This window comes from Arachis hypogaea, chromosome 6 (genome assembly GCF_003086295.3).
Source record: "Arachis hypogaea cultivar Tifrunner chromosome 6, arahy.Tifrunner.gnm2.J5K5, whole genome shotgun sequence".
NCBI lineage: Eukaryota > Viridiplantae > Streptophyta > Magnoliopsida > Fabales > Fabaceae > Arachis > Arachis hypogaea.
In genome coordinates this window covers 104,750,414-104,766,274 of record NC_092041.1, presented here as the reverse complement: position 1 = coordinate 104,766,274, position 15,861 = coordinate 104,750,414, and the positions used below count along the sequence as shown (strand labels likewise).

The 15,861-nt window shown below is 33.4% G+C and overlaps 2 protein-coding genes across 2 annotated transcripts; both read right to left on the bottom strand.

Annotated features, from left to right (window-relative positions):
- Positions 1 to 520: 520 nt before the first annotated feature.
- LOC114924192 (uncharacterized) lies at positions 521 to 3,847 on the bottom strand. Its single transcript, XM_029287778.2, has 2 exons — positions 1,111 to 3,847; positions 521 to 1,019 (listed from the first exon to the last, which is right to left on the bottom strand). The coding sequence occupies exon 1, from the start codon at positions 2,619 to 2,621 to the stop codon at positions 1,479 to 1,481; it is 1,143 nt and encodes a 380-aa protein (XP_029143611.1). The 5' UTR covers positions 2,622 to 3,847; the 3' UTR covers positions 521 to 1,019; positions 1,111 to 1,478.
- A 2,561-nt stretch (positions 3,848 to 6,408) lies between these two features.
- On the bottom strand, positions 6,409 to 9,591 carry LOC112697296 (soyasapogenol B glucuronide galactosyltransferase). Its single transcript, XM_025750415.3, has 2 exons — positions 9,367 to 9,591; positions 6,409 to 8,066 (listed from the first exon to the last, which is right to left on the bottom strand). Exon 2 carries the CDS (start codon positions 8,039 to 8,041, stop codon positions 6,548 to 6,550), a length of 1,494 nt encoding a protein of 497 aa, XP_025606200.1. The 5' UTR covers positions 8,042 to 8,066; positions 9,367 to 9,591; the 3' UTR covers positions 6,409 to 6,547.
- Positions 9,592 to 15,861: the final 6,270 nt, after the last annotated feature.

The window sequence follows — 15,861 nt, the reverse complement described above, 5'->3', positions numbered from 1 at the left end:
TAAAATGTTGCTGGGTTATATTATATACATATAAAATAAATAGAATGTAAAGCCAATTTAAAATTAGATTTATGTTCTTTAACCAATATTTCACATCAAATATAAACAAAAATATATTTTTTCTTTCACACTATGAAGCACGGACACGGACACGGACACGGGACACGACACGACACGCGACACGGCGACACGCGAATTTTAAAAAGTTGTCGGACACGGAGACACGCATATATTAATAATATAATATATTTAAATAGAGATATGTCTTAATAGAGATATTTTCAAAAACAACCATATGATATGCATTTTTTCTAAAGTGTATAGGTATTCAAAAGATTCTAAATTCCTATGTCTTAATAAAGATAGTAAGAATTATGTACATCACATGCACACAAAAAAAAAGTTATCTAAAGTCATTCTTTCTCCATCATATATGGTTGATATCTTCATCATTAGAAAAAGTTACTCTTTCCAACTCCGGTTCATCAAGAGAAAGGTGAGCAACTTCAAAAACACAATTTTCTTCATCAATTGGTGAAAAAGCATCTCCAGCAATATCCCACATCATAGTTTCTCCTTTATTATATTGTGGAGTTTTTCTTGAAAGAAGACGAAGATTAGTGTGGACAAATACTAAATTTTCTGCACGTTTAGACTTCAACTTGTTTCTTTTTAGGGAATGGATAAAAGAATATGTGCTCCAATTCCTTTCACAACAAGAAGATGAAGATGGTTGCCCTAGTAGCCTAAGAGCAATTGGTTGAAAAAATTTTGCTTTACTACCATGAATTAGCCACCAAGACTTTGCATCAACTATGCCTCTATCATTCAAAGAGTCATAATCATCAAAGACACCTCTACCATCAGAAAAGCTTGCAAATTCAATGTTTACCTTTCTCCTCTCTTCTTCATTTGTAAAATACCTCTTCAAGCATTTAACTCTCTCATTAGTGTTCTCAATATCTTGATGAGGAGAAACTCGTGTAAGATCTTCTCTCAACCATTGGTGGCTATAATACCTATATAATTAGTGTTTAAGCATAAATTAATAATGATTCAATTATCTTCACTTATAAATAAAATTTATAAACAATAAATGTAAAAAGTTACCTTGGATTCAATGAATGTGCTAAACAATGAAGAGGTGTGCTACTTTTTGTCCATCTTTAAACTAATATTGAGTGCACAACATCGTAGAAGGACGATGACTCTTGTTCATCTTTTCTTTCATAGAGATATATAGCACTTTTTACTTTCTTGATTATTGAATCCCACATATCATGGACCAAATGAAGAGTAGGTGCATATGTGTCTGTACTTCTTAAAACATCATAAATAGGATTTGTGAAAGCAAGAATATAATCAATTTTTTGCCATCAATTTTCACTCAAAATCTTTTCTGTAACAACCTCAACTCTGCCAATATTATCTTCCTTGTATGAAGACCACTTCTCACTTATAACCATCTCTTTGAGGCCTTACTTTAACAACCTAAATCTTTTGAGCATCACAATAGTAGAAGCAAATCGAGTAGGAGCAACATTAAGCAACTTCAATGTATTAAATTTATTGAAAATAGATAACCTCATATGATGATTAACAATAAAAATTTTTATAAAAGAAACATCGTCAGCAATTTGAGTAATCCATGAGCATTCTTGATAGACAAAATTATTCTTCTTTGTATTCTTAGCTGCACAAATGTCTTTTAAAGCAAGGTTGAGAGTATGAACAACACAAGGAGTCCAAAAAACAGATGGAAATTCAGCTTCAATCAATAAACCAGCCGCTTTACAAACCGGCGCATTATCAGTCACAATCTGCACTACATTTGAGAGACCGACTTCTCTTATGACATCTCTTATTTGCTTTGCAACATAATCCTTCTCTTTGATCTCATCTGAACAATCTACAGCTTTCAAAAACATAGGCCCACTTTCAGTTACAGCCATAAAATTAAGAAGAGGCCTCCTTTGGGGATCACTCCATCCATCACTTACAATGCTCACTCCCTTTCCACTCCGTGAATTCTTAGTAGGTTCTAACATTCTCTCCACATGTTGCTTCTCTTTCTCAAGCAAAGTTGTCCTCAATTTATTATATCCAGGAGGAATATAACCATCAATATAATTATTGGCAGCATAAGAAAAAGCTTTGACAAAATACGGATTTTTTGCTAGATGAAAAGGTAATCCAGATGAAAAAAACATTCTAGCAATATGTAAATCTAGAGTCTCCCTTGCATTCACATTAAAAGCTTTCTCTAAAGGTCCAGTAGCTCTTCTTTTTCTTGAATCAATTTCACTTGCATTAGATAAGGGTGGAAGAGGAATTGACTTAGCCTTTTTACTTTCATGCAACAATGTACTTTCACTATCAAGTTTCTTAAGTTCTTCAAGCTTTGTTGATGTAACTTTTACACAAAATCTAATTCCTTTTCCTGAAATCTTCAATAAATGTGCTCTTACTCTAGTATAAGAACCACTGAATAAAACTTTGCAAAATTTACATTGAAATTCAAGATTTCCGCCCCCTTCAATTTTATCTTTCTTTGTTACAAATTTCCATAAAGGCTTATCAACACTTTCTTCAAAATTATTTTGAACACTCTCTGAACTCATCTCTCATAATCCTACAATAATTTAAGAAACAAAATTATTTTTTTATAATTCAATTTTTTGAGCAAAACAGAACCAAAAAAAGCATTAAGAGAAAACAAAACCAAAGAAAATTATTATATAATACTAAACATTTGTGTAAGTAAGCTGAGTTCATTCTCAACTATTATTGTTTAATGTTTACTACAAAAGAAACAGATAAAAACATATTATAATATTATAAAAGGTGCTAATTACCAAGGACCACAATATAACCTTAACAAATAATCCTTCAATATGAACATGATTACTAAGAAGAGAAACATAACCCAAAGCTATGAATCAGGATTAGCATTAGAACCATGATATATATAATAACGGCATATACATAAATGCATATAGAACAAATTATAGTACAGACAAATTGCTATCTAGAGTCTAGACATTTACACTAAAACTCAAAATAAATTGATTTCTAGGAATCTTACAAGTCACTGCCATATTCCACTTCATATACACAAGTGTTGAATACTGCCATATTATGTATGCTAAAAAACAAATTAACGATCAATCCAGTTTTTTTTTCTTGTCTTTTTTCTATCAGTTCTGTATCTTTCTATTATTTTCTAGTTTCTAATCTTCTCATAGCAGCAGTAAAAAATTATGAAAGAAGTCTCTAACAATATCTAATTCAAGAAGCACAAAACAAAACAAAACAAAACAAAACCAAACCAAGGAGATGCACATAACAAAATAGAAATCCAAAATCAAATGGAAGTACAAAAATGACAAAACAAATCAGAACCAAAGAGAAGCACAGAGGCCAGAGAAAAATAGAAATACAGAACCAGAAAATTGATTGATGGAAAAATAAATATTCTCCCTTACTTGAAATGGAGGATGCAGAAGAGCACGAGAGCAGGGCAACGGTCACGGTAGAAGTGGCGACCAGAGAGGTGGTGAACACGGCAACGAAGAGGTGGCGAACCGGGGAGTGAATGGCAGCGAACGGCGATGACAAGCACCGCAGAAGAAGTGACGGCAGTGAAGAGGAGATGCTGAGATTAAGAGTGAGTGGGTGTGGAGAGAGATGATGAACATCCACGGCGGTGACGACCGGAGGTGGCGGCGATAGCTGGAGGTGACGGTAGACTGGCGGTGAGAAGAGGGTGAGTGGGTTGGAGCCACAGAGCCAGAGACGGGTTTGGGGGTGGAGGTGAAAGGTTAGGTTTTTAACTTTTTGTTAAAGTGAAGGGTGAAAGACTGAAAGTGAAATTGATGTTCCAAAATGGCATTGGGCCGTGTCCGGCCGTGTCTGGGCCGTGTCCGGCTTGTTTTTTTATTTTTTTGGACAGGACACGTTTGGACACGGGAGACGCGCGTATCGGACGAGTGTCTCCATACGTCGTGTCCGAAATGTGTTCGACACGCCGACACGGCAATTAAACAAAGTGTCCGTGTTTCATAGCTTTCACAATTGTCCTGTAATAGATTGTTCAATATGCTTGTTCTCTTCTTTTTCTTGCTGTCCCAGAATCATGGGTGACTGGGTGCAGTGAGGCAACTAAACCGAATAACCTATGCTTTAGTATAATGATTATCAAAATAATCTTTATATGCTTTTAACATGACCTGGAATAACAAAATCATATATAATTTTTTTTTACAATATTAATTTTTATTTATTGGCTAGCTAGTGTGAACTCTATATATGTTTTAAAATACTGTTGATCTTTGCTGGCTGAAGATAAAAATTAATTTGATTTCTAACATTTGAATAGAAAACCAAAATGGTCTTTAACCGTTTTTATTTTTCAAAATTATTTCTAACATTTTTAAAACTTTTCAATATCATCTTTCTTTTAAAATTATCCGTCTCTGTTTAACTTTATTATCAAAATAGAATAAACTATCATTTTTACCCATAAAAATTAAAAATGCTGACATATCTATCCATAGAAAAAGAAAATTATAATTTGTACCCATGAAATATGGGTTTCGCATAACAAAATTATCCAAACACTAAAAAATTACTTAAAATTCCTAAATTACCCTTATCTTCACCATTACTTTTCTAATTTCCAATCCCACCACCACCTCTTTCACCCTCTTTACCCAGCCACCACTCCCTTTCCCTTTCTAATATCAAATTCCACCACCACCCCCTTCACCCTCTTCACCCAGCCACCACCCCCCTTTTCTTTTCTAATTTCAAATTCCACCACCACCCCCTTTCCCTTTTTAATTTCAAATTCCACCACCACCCCCTTCACCCTCTTCACCCAACCACCTTTCTAACCCTAATCCTCTTCACCCAATCATCTTTCTAACTCTAACCCTCTTCACCCAGCCACCACTCCCTTTTCTTTTCTAATCTCAAATTTCACCACTACCCCCTTCACCTAACCACCTTTCTAACCCTAACCCTCTTCACCCAGCCACCACCTCCTTTTTCTCCAAAATTCACACACGGAGACATTACACACACTCCCACCCGAGGAAGAAGAAGAGAAGATGAGGGGGAGGGAGACCGCACTGGCAATGTGGAGACTTGCCGCCGCTATCGCATCATTGTCGCCGTTGTTGAGGGAGTCCGAAGAGGAGGAAGAACACTTCGTCTTCTCCTTCTCTTGGCAAAATCAGATTCGTGTTCTGTGTTATTTGCAACGAAAATATGGTGATCTAAAATCTGAGAAATTGTCAATTTTTTGGGAAGGTTCTAAGAAATTAGGGTTTTATTTTGAATCTGTCCATGTTCTATTCTTCAATTTGATTTGAGTTTGTTCTTTTTTGTGATTTTGAAGAGGACAGTGATTAGATTATGTTGATGTTCAAGAGGTGAGAGAGAAAAAGTGAGTAAGTGAGTGATAGAGAGAGAGAGAGAGAAAGACAGTAGGAAAGAAGATAATGCTACAGTAATTGTGGTTTAGGTGCTGCAGATAATGAGTGAGGGTGGGTACTTGAGAGATAAGAAGGGGATAATTTGGGAATTTTACGTAATTATTTAGGATTTGGGTAATTTTGCTTGCAAAAGTCAATCTTTATGGGTACAAATGGTAATTTTCATTTTCTATAGATAAATATATTAGCGTTTTCAACTTTCGTGGGTAGAAATGGTAGTTTACTCATCAAAATAAATTAACTCATGACTTGACAAAATACAATAATACATGGTGATGATTTAGTTAAATATACTGAGTCTGATAGAATCTATTTTCTTATCAAAAGATTATCAATTATGCCATATCATTCTTTTGGCACACATTATTTGGATAATAAATTTTTCACTATTTAAAAGTTTTGAAAATCAGAAGCTACACCATCAAATTAAAGCAACAAGATTTCAATCATCCTTCCATTTCAATTATAACCCTTACTATCAGAATGTTACGCTTCTGACTATACTATTTTAATAGTGAAAAATATTACGACGACTTCGTGTATTTAATAATAAAATAAGAGCATTTGACTCGTAATCATATCGTTGATTTCTTAAAAATTTTCTACTGAAAATCAATGAGAACGATGTTCTCACCTCCTACAGACTTCTCTTTTCAAAACGGATGAGAAAGCTTATAGAATTTTTGTTAAAGTTTTTAGATATGTTGCTTCTGTTTGTATACATATATTATAGATTTTCCTCACCTTTATTATTATATTTTTATAAGAGGGATATGAGTCGTAACTGTAATAACATGTATGTATATAATATTCGTAAGTTGCCTGAGTAAGAAGTTATATATATGTATATGCTTGTCCGTTTTCATATAAAAAGTATTTCTATTTTTTTTTTAAGAAATTAGCGATACAATTATGAGTCAAAGGCATTTTATTATTAAATATATGAAGTCGTCGTAATACTTCTTATTATCAGAATCGGAAGCATGACATTTTGATAGTAAAGATATTACATCAATGTATAAATCCACTCCACCAACCGTTTGAAACTTTTAATTTTCCAATTTTCTTTTGCTAAGTTCCCTTGATACCTTCAATGATTTTAGCTCTTGTATCAACCGAATCAAGTTGTTGTAAGATGTTCCCCCTTCCTCTATAGCCCTCTTGCCAACATCCCCAAGCTTCTTTGCTCTCTTCCTCATTTCCATGCTCTCTTCACCACTTCCCATCAAAACTTTCACAGCATTTGTGATCATATCCCTTTTCACCACATCTTCCTCACCCAAACTCACCCACAATTTGTTCTCCTTCACCCCGATCGCGACGCTGATCTTCAACATATCAACCAACAACTTCTCATTGTAGAATTGCTCAGCAAACATTGGCCAAGTGATCATTGGCAACCCAAAACTCAAGCTTTCAAGAATTGAATTCCATCCACAATGTGTCACAATTCCTCCAATAGAAGAGTGTTCCAATATTAGCAACTGTGGAGCCCAATTCCATATAATATAGCCCTGATTGCTTTCTCTCATCCTAACCTCAAAATCATGCAAGAAACTATCTCCATCATTGTCATCATCATTATTTTCCCTTTTCCTAATTACCCAAATGAAATCATGACCAGAATTTTCAAGTCCATGAGCAATTTCAGCAACTTGAGCATTAGGAAGCCTAGTTAGGCTACCAAAAGAAACATACAAAACTGAACCAATTTTCTTGGAATTAAGCCACTTTAACCATTTGGGCTCTAATTCTTCTACATGATCGTGTTTTTGTCCCTTATTAGTACTATTGATCCATGCTGCAACTGGTCCTATACTCCAAACTTTGATCCCCATTATGTTCTTGTAATGTTCCTCATACTCATTTTCAAGATCATGAAAGCTATTGTACACTGCACCATAGCTTCTTTTCTCAGATTCAAACACTGCATCGAAAAATTGCGCGGTGCTGTTATTCTTAGTCCTTATCCACTCTGCAAGCTGCAGAGCAGTCATCTCTGTTTTATGTGGCAAATCCGGAATCAAAAACTTGCTTGTATCAGATTCAAGTCCATCATGAGGCCTATGAGTCCTAACAGAATAGCTAGCGCAATTCGAGAAGTAGCTCGAGCTGTAAAAGTAAAGCCTTGGAATTCCTAATTTCTCAGCAGAATCCACTGTCCAAGGATATAACATATCTGTGACTAAACAATCAGCATTAAGATCATGAAAGAGGAGCTCAATTTGATCTCTGAGCATGTGTATTCCGCGGCCGATTTTGCCCATGATTTCTAGTGAATTGCCATCTTTCATGTTTTCAACACCTTCAGGGAGACCAACTTGAGATGCAGGGAATGGAATCACATGGATTCTGATTGAGTATCCGGCTTCGAAGTCGCTGTCTATGGCCTTTTGGAATGTTGAAGCATTGGCTTGTGTAGTGATGATGGTGGAACTTGCTCCATGCCTTGCAAATAGTCTTGCTGAATCTACCATTGGGATCATGTGGCCAGGAGTTGGATATGGAAGAAAAATTATATTCAATTGAGGTTCCATTTTCATGCCAAATCTTTGAGTGTGTTTGTGCCTGTGTTTACATCATGAGGGTGGAAAAACTACTATCAATTTGAAGCTATGTTGCACAAATATGAATGCAGAATTAAATAAAATCTGGCACAGTTAGTCTGGTATTCAAACTTATAATTTAGAAAATATGAATTCTTTTCTTATAAGTAATAATTATTAACAAATTCATACTTGCTTTTGGTAGAAATCATATAATTATATTCCAAAGTTTTGATGATTTAGTGCAAAATTTAGTATATTATTTAGTTTTATGAATTTTATAGAACTTTAGCTACATATGAAAATATATTTTAATTTAAAATTCAATTATTTTAAAATAAAATGTGTTAAACTAGTAACACAATTAGGATATTGGGTAATCTTAATTAGAAATTTTTATAAATTAACCCACTCTACCAATAGCTTAATTACTAAATGGATTATATTGTTAATTCTACAATATCGTTTACCAATTTATTTTCTATAAAAAAAAGTCATGTTTGTTTTGTTCTTAAGCATATCATGAGTTTATTTATTCTGTGTATTTTGATTTGCCAAATATGACTGTTATACTTTTCAAAAAGTCATCTTTAAAAGTTACTTTTTTTAACAAGCTATTTTTGATGGGCGAAAGTTTTATCAAACTAGTTTATATGGTTTTAAGCTTTATCTTTGAGAGTAAATTTGGTACAACTTGTGTTTTTTAAGAATAGCTTATTAAGATGTCTTTTTAAAGATAGTTTTGTAATAAAGTTATAATAGCTATATTTAGTAAATTACAATACAATTGGTTTTCAGTAGATACAAGTTATAACAATTGTACGTGATAAAAGTTTAAACTAACTTTAATAGAGAAAATTAAAATAAGAAATAAAAATAAATTTAGATATTTATTAATATATAAAATTATATTAAATTTTTTAATTTTGAAAAACATGAGTTATTTTTTAAAAGTATCTTCATATATATACTTTCGAAAATACTCTTACCTTCTTAAAAATTAAAAAAAAATACTAATACATAATTTCTTGATTTACCAAATATAAATTAAAATATTTTGAAAATTGCATGTACCTTTCTAATACTAAGCTAGTAAGTTACCACCCATTCTCTCCGAATAAACATGAACTGTTTTATGTATCAAGAGCTTTCATGAATTAATTCATCGTAATTTTACAACTTTACAAGCAAATACAATAGAAATTAGAAACCTTCACTATATGCAATCGTAGATCTACCCCAAAATTTATTAAATTCAAACATAAAATTCCAAGAGGGACCCAAAAATAAACAAGAATCGATAGTTCGATATAGAAGCCTACCTGGTCTAGAAAACTCCTTCGAAACTTTTTGAGGCCAAAGGGAAGTGCTTAGTTAGTATCGCCTTCAGGTAGTTACGTCAGAGAGAAAGGGTCCTCTGAAAATACACATATGAAATTATGAATTGCTTACCCTACTTACCTCTTGTGATTGACCAAATAGAATATTATTCTACTCTTTTAGTATTTATTTTTTTTAGTTTTCTTCTTTTACGCTTTGGCCGGAACACTTATAAAAGTGGTAAATGCAGCTTATAGATAACCATTTGGCTGAGGAAGGGGAATACAAACAAATATTATTTGTATTTACTTTTTTTAATTAGTATTTGTTTTTTTGAGGTTTGGCTTTGGTATAGCTCGTTTTCCGGTAATTATCTCCAAGTTTTTCGTCATAATGAGTTATACCTCGGCACGAAGAGAACAAAGAGATAGTCACTTACAAAAAGATACTCCAACGCTCAAGTCAATGAGTGAATTATAAGTTCTGTACTCAAGTAATTCTTAAATCAATGTCTTATCTTTTGTTTCTGTTTAACCTCTCTTTTATAACAGGGATAAGCATTTAGAAGTCGTTTTGCGGTTACTAAGTTATACTATTTTGATACGTTTAAGATATATCGTCGGGATGAGTTCATTCATATATTATTGGAGCATGCTATTGGCAGTTTGTGCAAGTCTTCACTTTTTCGAAATAATCTTTTTGCAAGCTCCGCTAGAAGAATTTTGCGCAAAGTATTTTAAAAGATAAATTTCAGACTCCTACATATGTACCACAGATGTTTTTATGGGCTTCTGCTAAAGTAAGATCGGTTTCTATCCAAACATTTTAAAAGTGGGCGAGTATAGCCTTGTCTATACAAGGTGTTATTTAACATGGTAAAAAAAGAAGATTGCCGTTGAAACCGTTTCAAATCATCAAACTCCTGGTGGTATAGTTTTAGTTTTTAAATACTGGATATAAGGTCATCACCAATCATAAATCTGAGCAACACTTAAAACATTGGTGAGATACATACTTGGTGTAACTAAAGTAGATTGTAATAAGGTAGAAGTATGTGATTGTGTGCTTGCTAGATTAGATAAAATATCAACTCTATAATTTTATTCCAAATTTTAAATTTGTAAAATTGAGAAATAAGGGAATATATTTTACTAAAAGAGGGCCTTTGACTTGGAATAATTGATTTACCTGAAATTACTAATAAAGAATCACAATGTACCTTTAATTCGGAAATATGTGGGTCTATTGCTAACCTTAAGCCAGTAACGAGTGCCTCATATTCAACTTGATTGTTGCTTGCCTTGAATGAAAAATGTAGAGAGTGTTCCAAGACAATTCCATTACCATCTTCAAGGAGAATTCCAACTCCACATCCTTGTGGGTTAGAAGCACCATCAACATAAAGGGTCAATCCAATAGAATGATCCTCGGAATTATGAGCTATAAACTCGGTGACCAAGTCTGCTAGGTATTGTGATTTAATGGATCATCGGCTTCAATATCAAATGTCAAACTTAGAGAGCTTGACAGACCACTTCATAAGTCGGCTGACTAACTCTGTTTTAGTCAGTACTTGTCTAATGGTTGCTCAGTCCGAACATTAATGATATGATTTTGAAAGTAAGGTCGAAGGCGCCTAGCTGAGAATACCAAAGCTAGGGCAAACTTTTCTATCTTCGGATAACGAAGTTCAGCATGTTGTAATGATTTGCTAACAAAGTAAACAAGCTTTTGGATTTTATTCTTTTCTGTGACAAGAACATAACTAACAGCCTAATCAGTGATGGATAAATAAAGATCCAGTTCTTCCCCATATTCAGGCTTTTGTAAAATTGGAGGTTTTAAAAAAATAGTTTTAAGATTTGAAAAAGCATTTTCACATTCATCATCTCAATTAAAATTTATTTTCTTTTTCAGTGATTGGAAAAAATAAAAGGATTTAGAAGTTAAGCAAGGTAAAAATCTTGATAAAGCAACAAGTCTCCCTTTTAATCATTGGACCTCCTTTATTATTTGAGGACTCTTCATCTCTAACACAGCTCAACATTTGTCAGGGTTGGCCTATATATCTCAGCTTGTAAGTAGAAAATCGAGAAATCTACCTCCTTGAATACCAAGGCACGTTTTTCAGGGTTTAGTCGCATGTTGTACTTTTTTATTTGAACAAAAATTTCAATAAGGTCGTCAACGTGAGGCTTGCCGATCTTGGTTTTTGCCACCATGTTATCAACATAGATCTCCATGTTCTGACCAATTTGCTTGACAAACACCTTATCCATAAGTCTTTGATAAGTAGTCTCTGCATTCTTAAAGCTAAAAGGCATAACTTTATAGCAAAAATTACCATATTCAATTATAAAAACATTTTTATCTTGATGTGAAGGATGCATCAAGATCTAGTTATAACTAGAATATGCATCCATAAAGCGTAAAGTTCCAAAACCAGAGGCATTATCAACTAAAGAATCAATAGATAGTAAAGGATATGCATCTTTTGGGCATGCTTTGTTTAAATAAGTAAAGTCGACACACATTCGTCATTTACCATTATATTTTTTTACCATGACAACGTTAGCTAACCAAGTTGTAAACCTGATTTCACATATGAAGCTAGCATCAATGAGCTTTTTAGCCTCTTCCAAGGATGCTTGTCTTTTATCCATACCAAGATTGCGCTTTTTCTGTGCTATAGGTCGGATGGATGAATTTAATGTCAGTTTGTGAGAAATAACAGAGAGGTTGATGCTGGGTATATCTGCAGGAGTCCATGCAAATAAATATGCATTTTGTTGTAAAAATGGTTGGAGTGTATCCTTTTTGTGTCCCTTCAAAGTTTTACCTACATAGACGAACTTGTTTGGATCGTTAGTTAAAGAGATATTTTGTAATTCCTCCGTTGGGGTATGTCGGTCTTGTAGCTCACTAGTGGATCTAACTCGGCTAATAGTGGAAGATCAAGCGAATTGTGAACAACATTTATCTGTGCACCTATAGCTTGGTTTGAAGTAGGCGTTTTCAAATTGATATTGTAGCAATGCTGACCTTCACAGTGATCACTGTGAATAGTTGCAATAAAATTATCCTGCACATGAAACTTAATACACAGATGAATTGTAGATACTATAGCATCAAACTTATTCAGAAAAGGATGACTAAGTATTAAGTTATAAGGATTGAAACAATCAACCACAACGTATTGAGTATCTAAAGTTTTGGTTAAAGGATTCTCATCCAGTGTGGTTTCTAATCACACAGGTCCTAAAAGCGGTACACATTTACTTAAAAATTCCACTATGTCTTCAATGGATGGTTGCAGTATGTGATTGTTCAACTTTATTTTCTAAAATGTAGAGTAGAAGAGGACATCAGCGCTGATTCCGAGATCTAGCAACACCTTGCGGACTATTAGATCCCCCCTCCCAATTGAATAGAAATAACAACTGGGTCATCTAAATTGATTTTATTTGTATTGAAGTCGGATGATTTGAACGTCATTTCCGAAAAGTTAGGAAGAGGTTGAGGATTGTTAATTGCACCTTCCACGGTAGCATAGCTCGATAGGTGCGGTTACGAGCAGAGCTTGTAATTCTACCACTAGAAAAGCACTCAGATATACAATTAATGACACCTTGAGGTTGATCAGGTTGACCACGAGTTGTTTTCTCCTTGTCACGGGAAAATTTTTCGGTAGAAGAGCGGTCGGCAGAATGTGTTGTGCACTTTTGAATGTAGCCGCCGATGTATTTATCCAAATGTCCCTGTCGAGCTAATCGCTCTAACAGGTCTTTGGCTACAACACACTCATTAGTAGTGTGTCTGTGTCTTTTATGAAAAGCACAATATTTCGACTTATCCACATTCTTCAAATCTTGATAATTCCCAGCCTTCCGAGGAGGTTTAATGAGTTTTGCATTCAGGATCTCTTTAATTATCTCCTCCCTCTTGGTGTTGAATCGTGTGTAAGAATCATAATGGGTTAATCAGAATGGTGTCTTGTTGTCTTGAGCTTTATCATCGTTCTTATTGTTGTGACTTTTCTTTGACCTTCGAGCTTGGTAGAGCTCTTCAATCTCCATTTGACCTTTAGCTTTCTCTCGAAACTCGGCTAAGGTTCTTGGCTTGGCCACGGTTATGGATTCTTGAAACTTTTCTGGGCGATGTCCACTTTTAATAGCATGTAGGTGTACCTTTGGGTGGAGATTTGGAATGCTCATTACTACCTTAGTGAATCGAGTAACATATTCTCTAAGGCTTTCATGTTGTCCCTACTTGATTGTGTTTAAATCATCGGAGTCATGCAAATAAATGGAAGATGCAGCGAACTGATCTCCAAATAACTTGGCTAGTTCCTGAAAGCATGAAATAGAATCTTCAGGCAAAGAGAAAAATTAATCAAGTGCATGACCGTCTAAAAAAGTAGGAAAACAGTGACATAAAATAGGGTCAAAAGCACCGTTTACTATCATTATGGAACAAAATTTTTTTACGTATTTTTTCAAATCATTCAAGCAATCATAAGGAGTTAGTGTCATTGGTAATGCAAAGTTTTTCGACAATTGGAAATTCATGACATCTACTGTGAATGGTCCAACTGCGTTGTCCAATTCGTCGTCTTCATTGTCTGGTTGATCCTCCTCTGGTTGTTGAGTTTTAGAAACATGTGTTGAATCGGAATTTGCTTCCTCATCATTCGATTGTTTGTTGTGATCATCGTTATGAGTTATTCGAGCATTGGTTAGCTTAACTATTTGATTCATCATTCTTTGATTTTCTTATGCCATGAGTTGATTAGTTTGTTGTAATTCTATTACCATCTGAAGAAGCTCGGATGGTGTTGGAGGAGGTTGGTCAGCTATAAACAAATCTAAAAGTTCTGAAGCCTAAAGAAAAAAGTTTTTTTTTCCTAATTCACGGTCCCACGCTGGGCGCCAATTATTCTTGTGAGGTTTGGCTGTGGTATAGCTCGTTCTCCAGCAATTATCTCCAAGCTTTTCGTCGGAATGAGTTGTACCTCGGCACCAAAAGAACAAAGAGGTGAACACCTGCAAAAAAGTACTTTGACGCTCAAGTCAGTGAATGAATAATAAATTCTGTACTCAAGTAATTCTTAGATCAATGTCTTATCTTTTGTTTTTGCTTATCCTCTCTTTTATAACAGGGATAAGCGTTTAGAAGTTGTTTTGCGGTTACCGACTTATACTAGTAATGTATAAAGATATACCATAACGTTTTGATATGTTTACGATATTAGTAGTCGATTTATAACATATATGTTAAGTTTATATTTGTGTAACCAATTTATAACGGACATATCAATATTAAAAGACAAATTTTTATATTTTTTATTATATATGCTATATTTTTTGTGTCAAATAAATTAGACACTATAATTTTAAACATTATAAATTCACCTGCATCACATTTACACACACAATACTTAATGAATTTATCTACTGCTTGGCTTAACCAAGTCTAACCCCAGATACACTTGTTGTAAGACATATATAATAATCACAAACCACTAAACCAAAGTATTGTGTGCCTATATATTATACTTCAATGCTTAAAAAAGGGGATAAAATAACATTTTTGGACAAAACATGACGACCTTCTTTTAAATAAGATAGATGCTGCCATACATATTCATATGATATATAGGATACATAAACTTTTTGTAATATCATTAAAAAAATAAAAATTAAAGAGATACAAATATGTTATTTTTCTCTTCTTTCTGTATTTTTTTACTCTTTGAATCTATATCAAAAATTCAGAAAATTAAGAATAAGACTCGAATTCGCAATCTCTAAATGAATATGAAAAGAGTGTATCATTTGAGTTATAACTCGTTGGCTCTTATGTTTTATTTTGGATCATTGGAATTGAAGCCTTTTTATTGTTCTCTCCGTCATTTAATTTTTGAAATATGCACTTTCGCATGGTTCACTTGTTCGTCATGATTCATATAGCTGAATTTTAAATGTTCCTTTGTTTATGAATGGTTTAATCCTTGCTCCTTATTCTTTGTTATTTTTTTTTTTTGGTTTGCTTTTGCTTAATGCAGAGTAAGGACCAAAACATTGTTATGCTAACACGTCCGAAGATAAATTAAAAAAAAAAACAAAAACAAAAAGCGATTCTTATTTTAAAACAGAAAGAGTATATTTTTTTTTAAACTAGAAAAGATACTTGACACAATTTTCTGTAACTTTTTATATATTAAATAAATTTAATTTTGATACATTGTTTAATATAAAATAATTTTATATGTACATCTAATTACATAATATCACATCAATAAAAATAATTAGATCACGTAAATGATAATCTAAAAAAACTGATGTGATTGCACAACTATAAAAAAAAAAAAAAAACACTTTACACGCTGAATGCATCAAAATTAAACTTATCTTAAATTAGAAACTTTTACCTTGATTTAACTTGGGAATGTGCTATTATGTGTTGTTACTTGTTAGGTTTATACTGGGATAGCAAAC

Coding starts and splice junctions, on each gene's coding strand:
- LOC112697296 (XM_025750415.3), bottom strand. CDS start 8,041: ATGAAAATGGAACCTCAATTGAATATAATTTTTCTTCCATATCCAACT.
- LOC114924192 (XM_029287778.2), bottom strand. CDS start 2,621: ATGAGTTCAGAGAGTGTTCAAAATAATTTTGAAGAAAGTGTTGATAAG.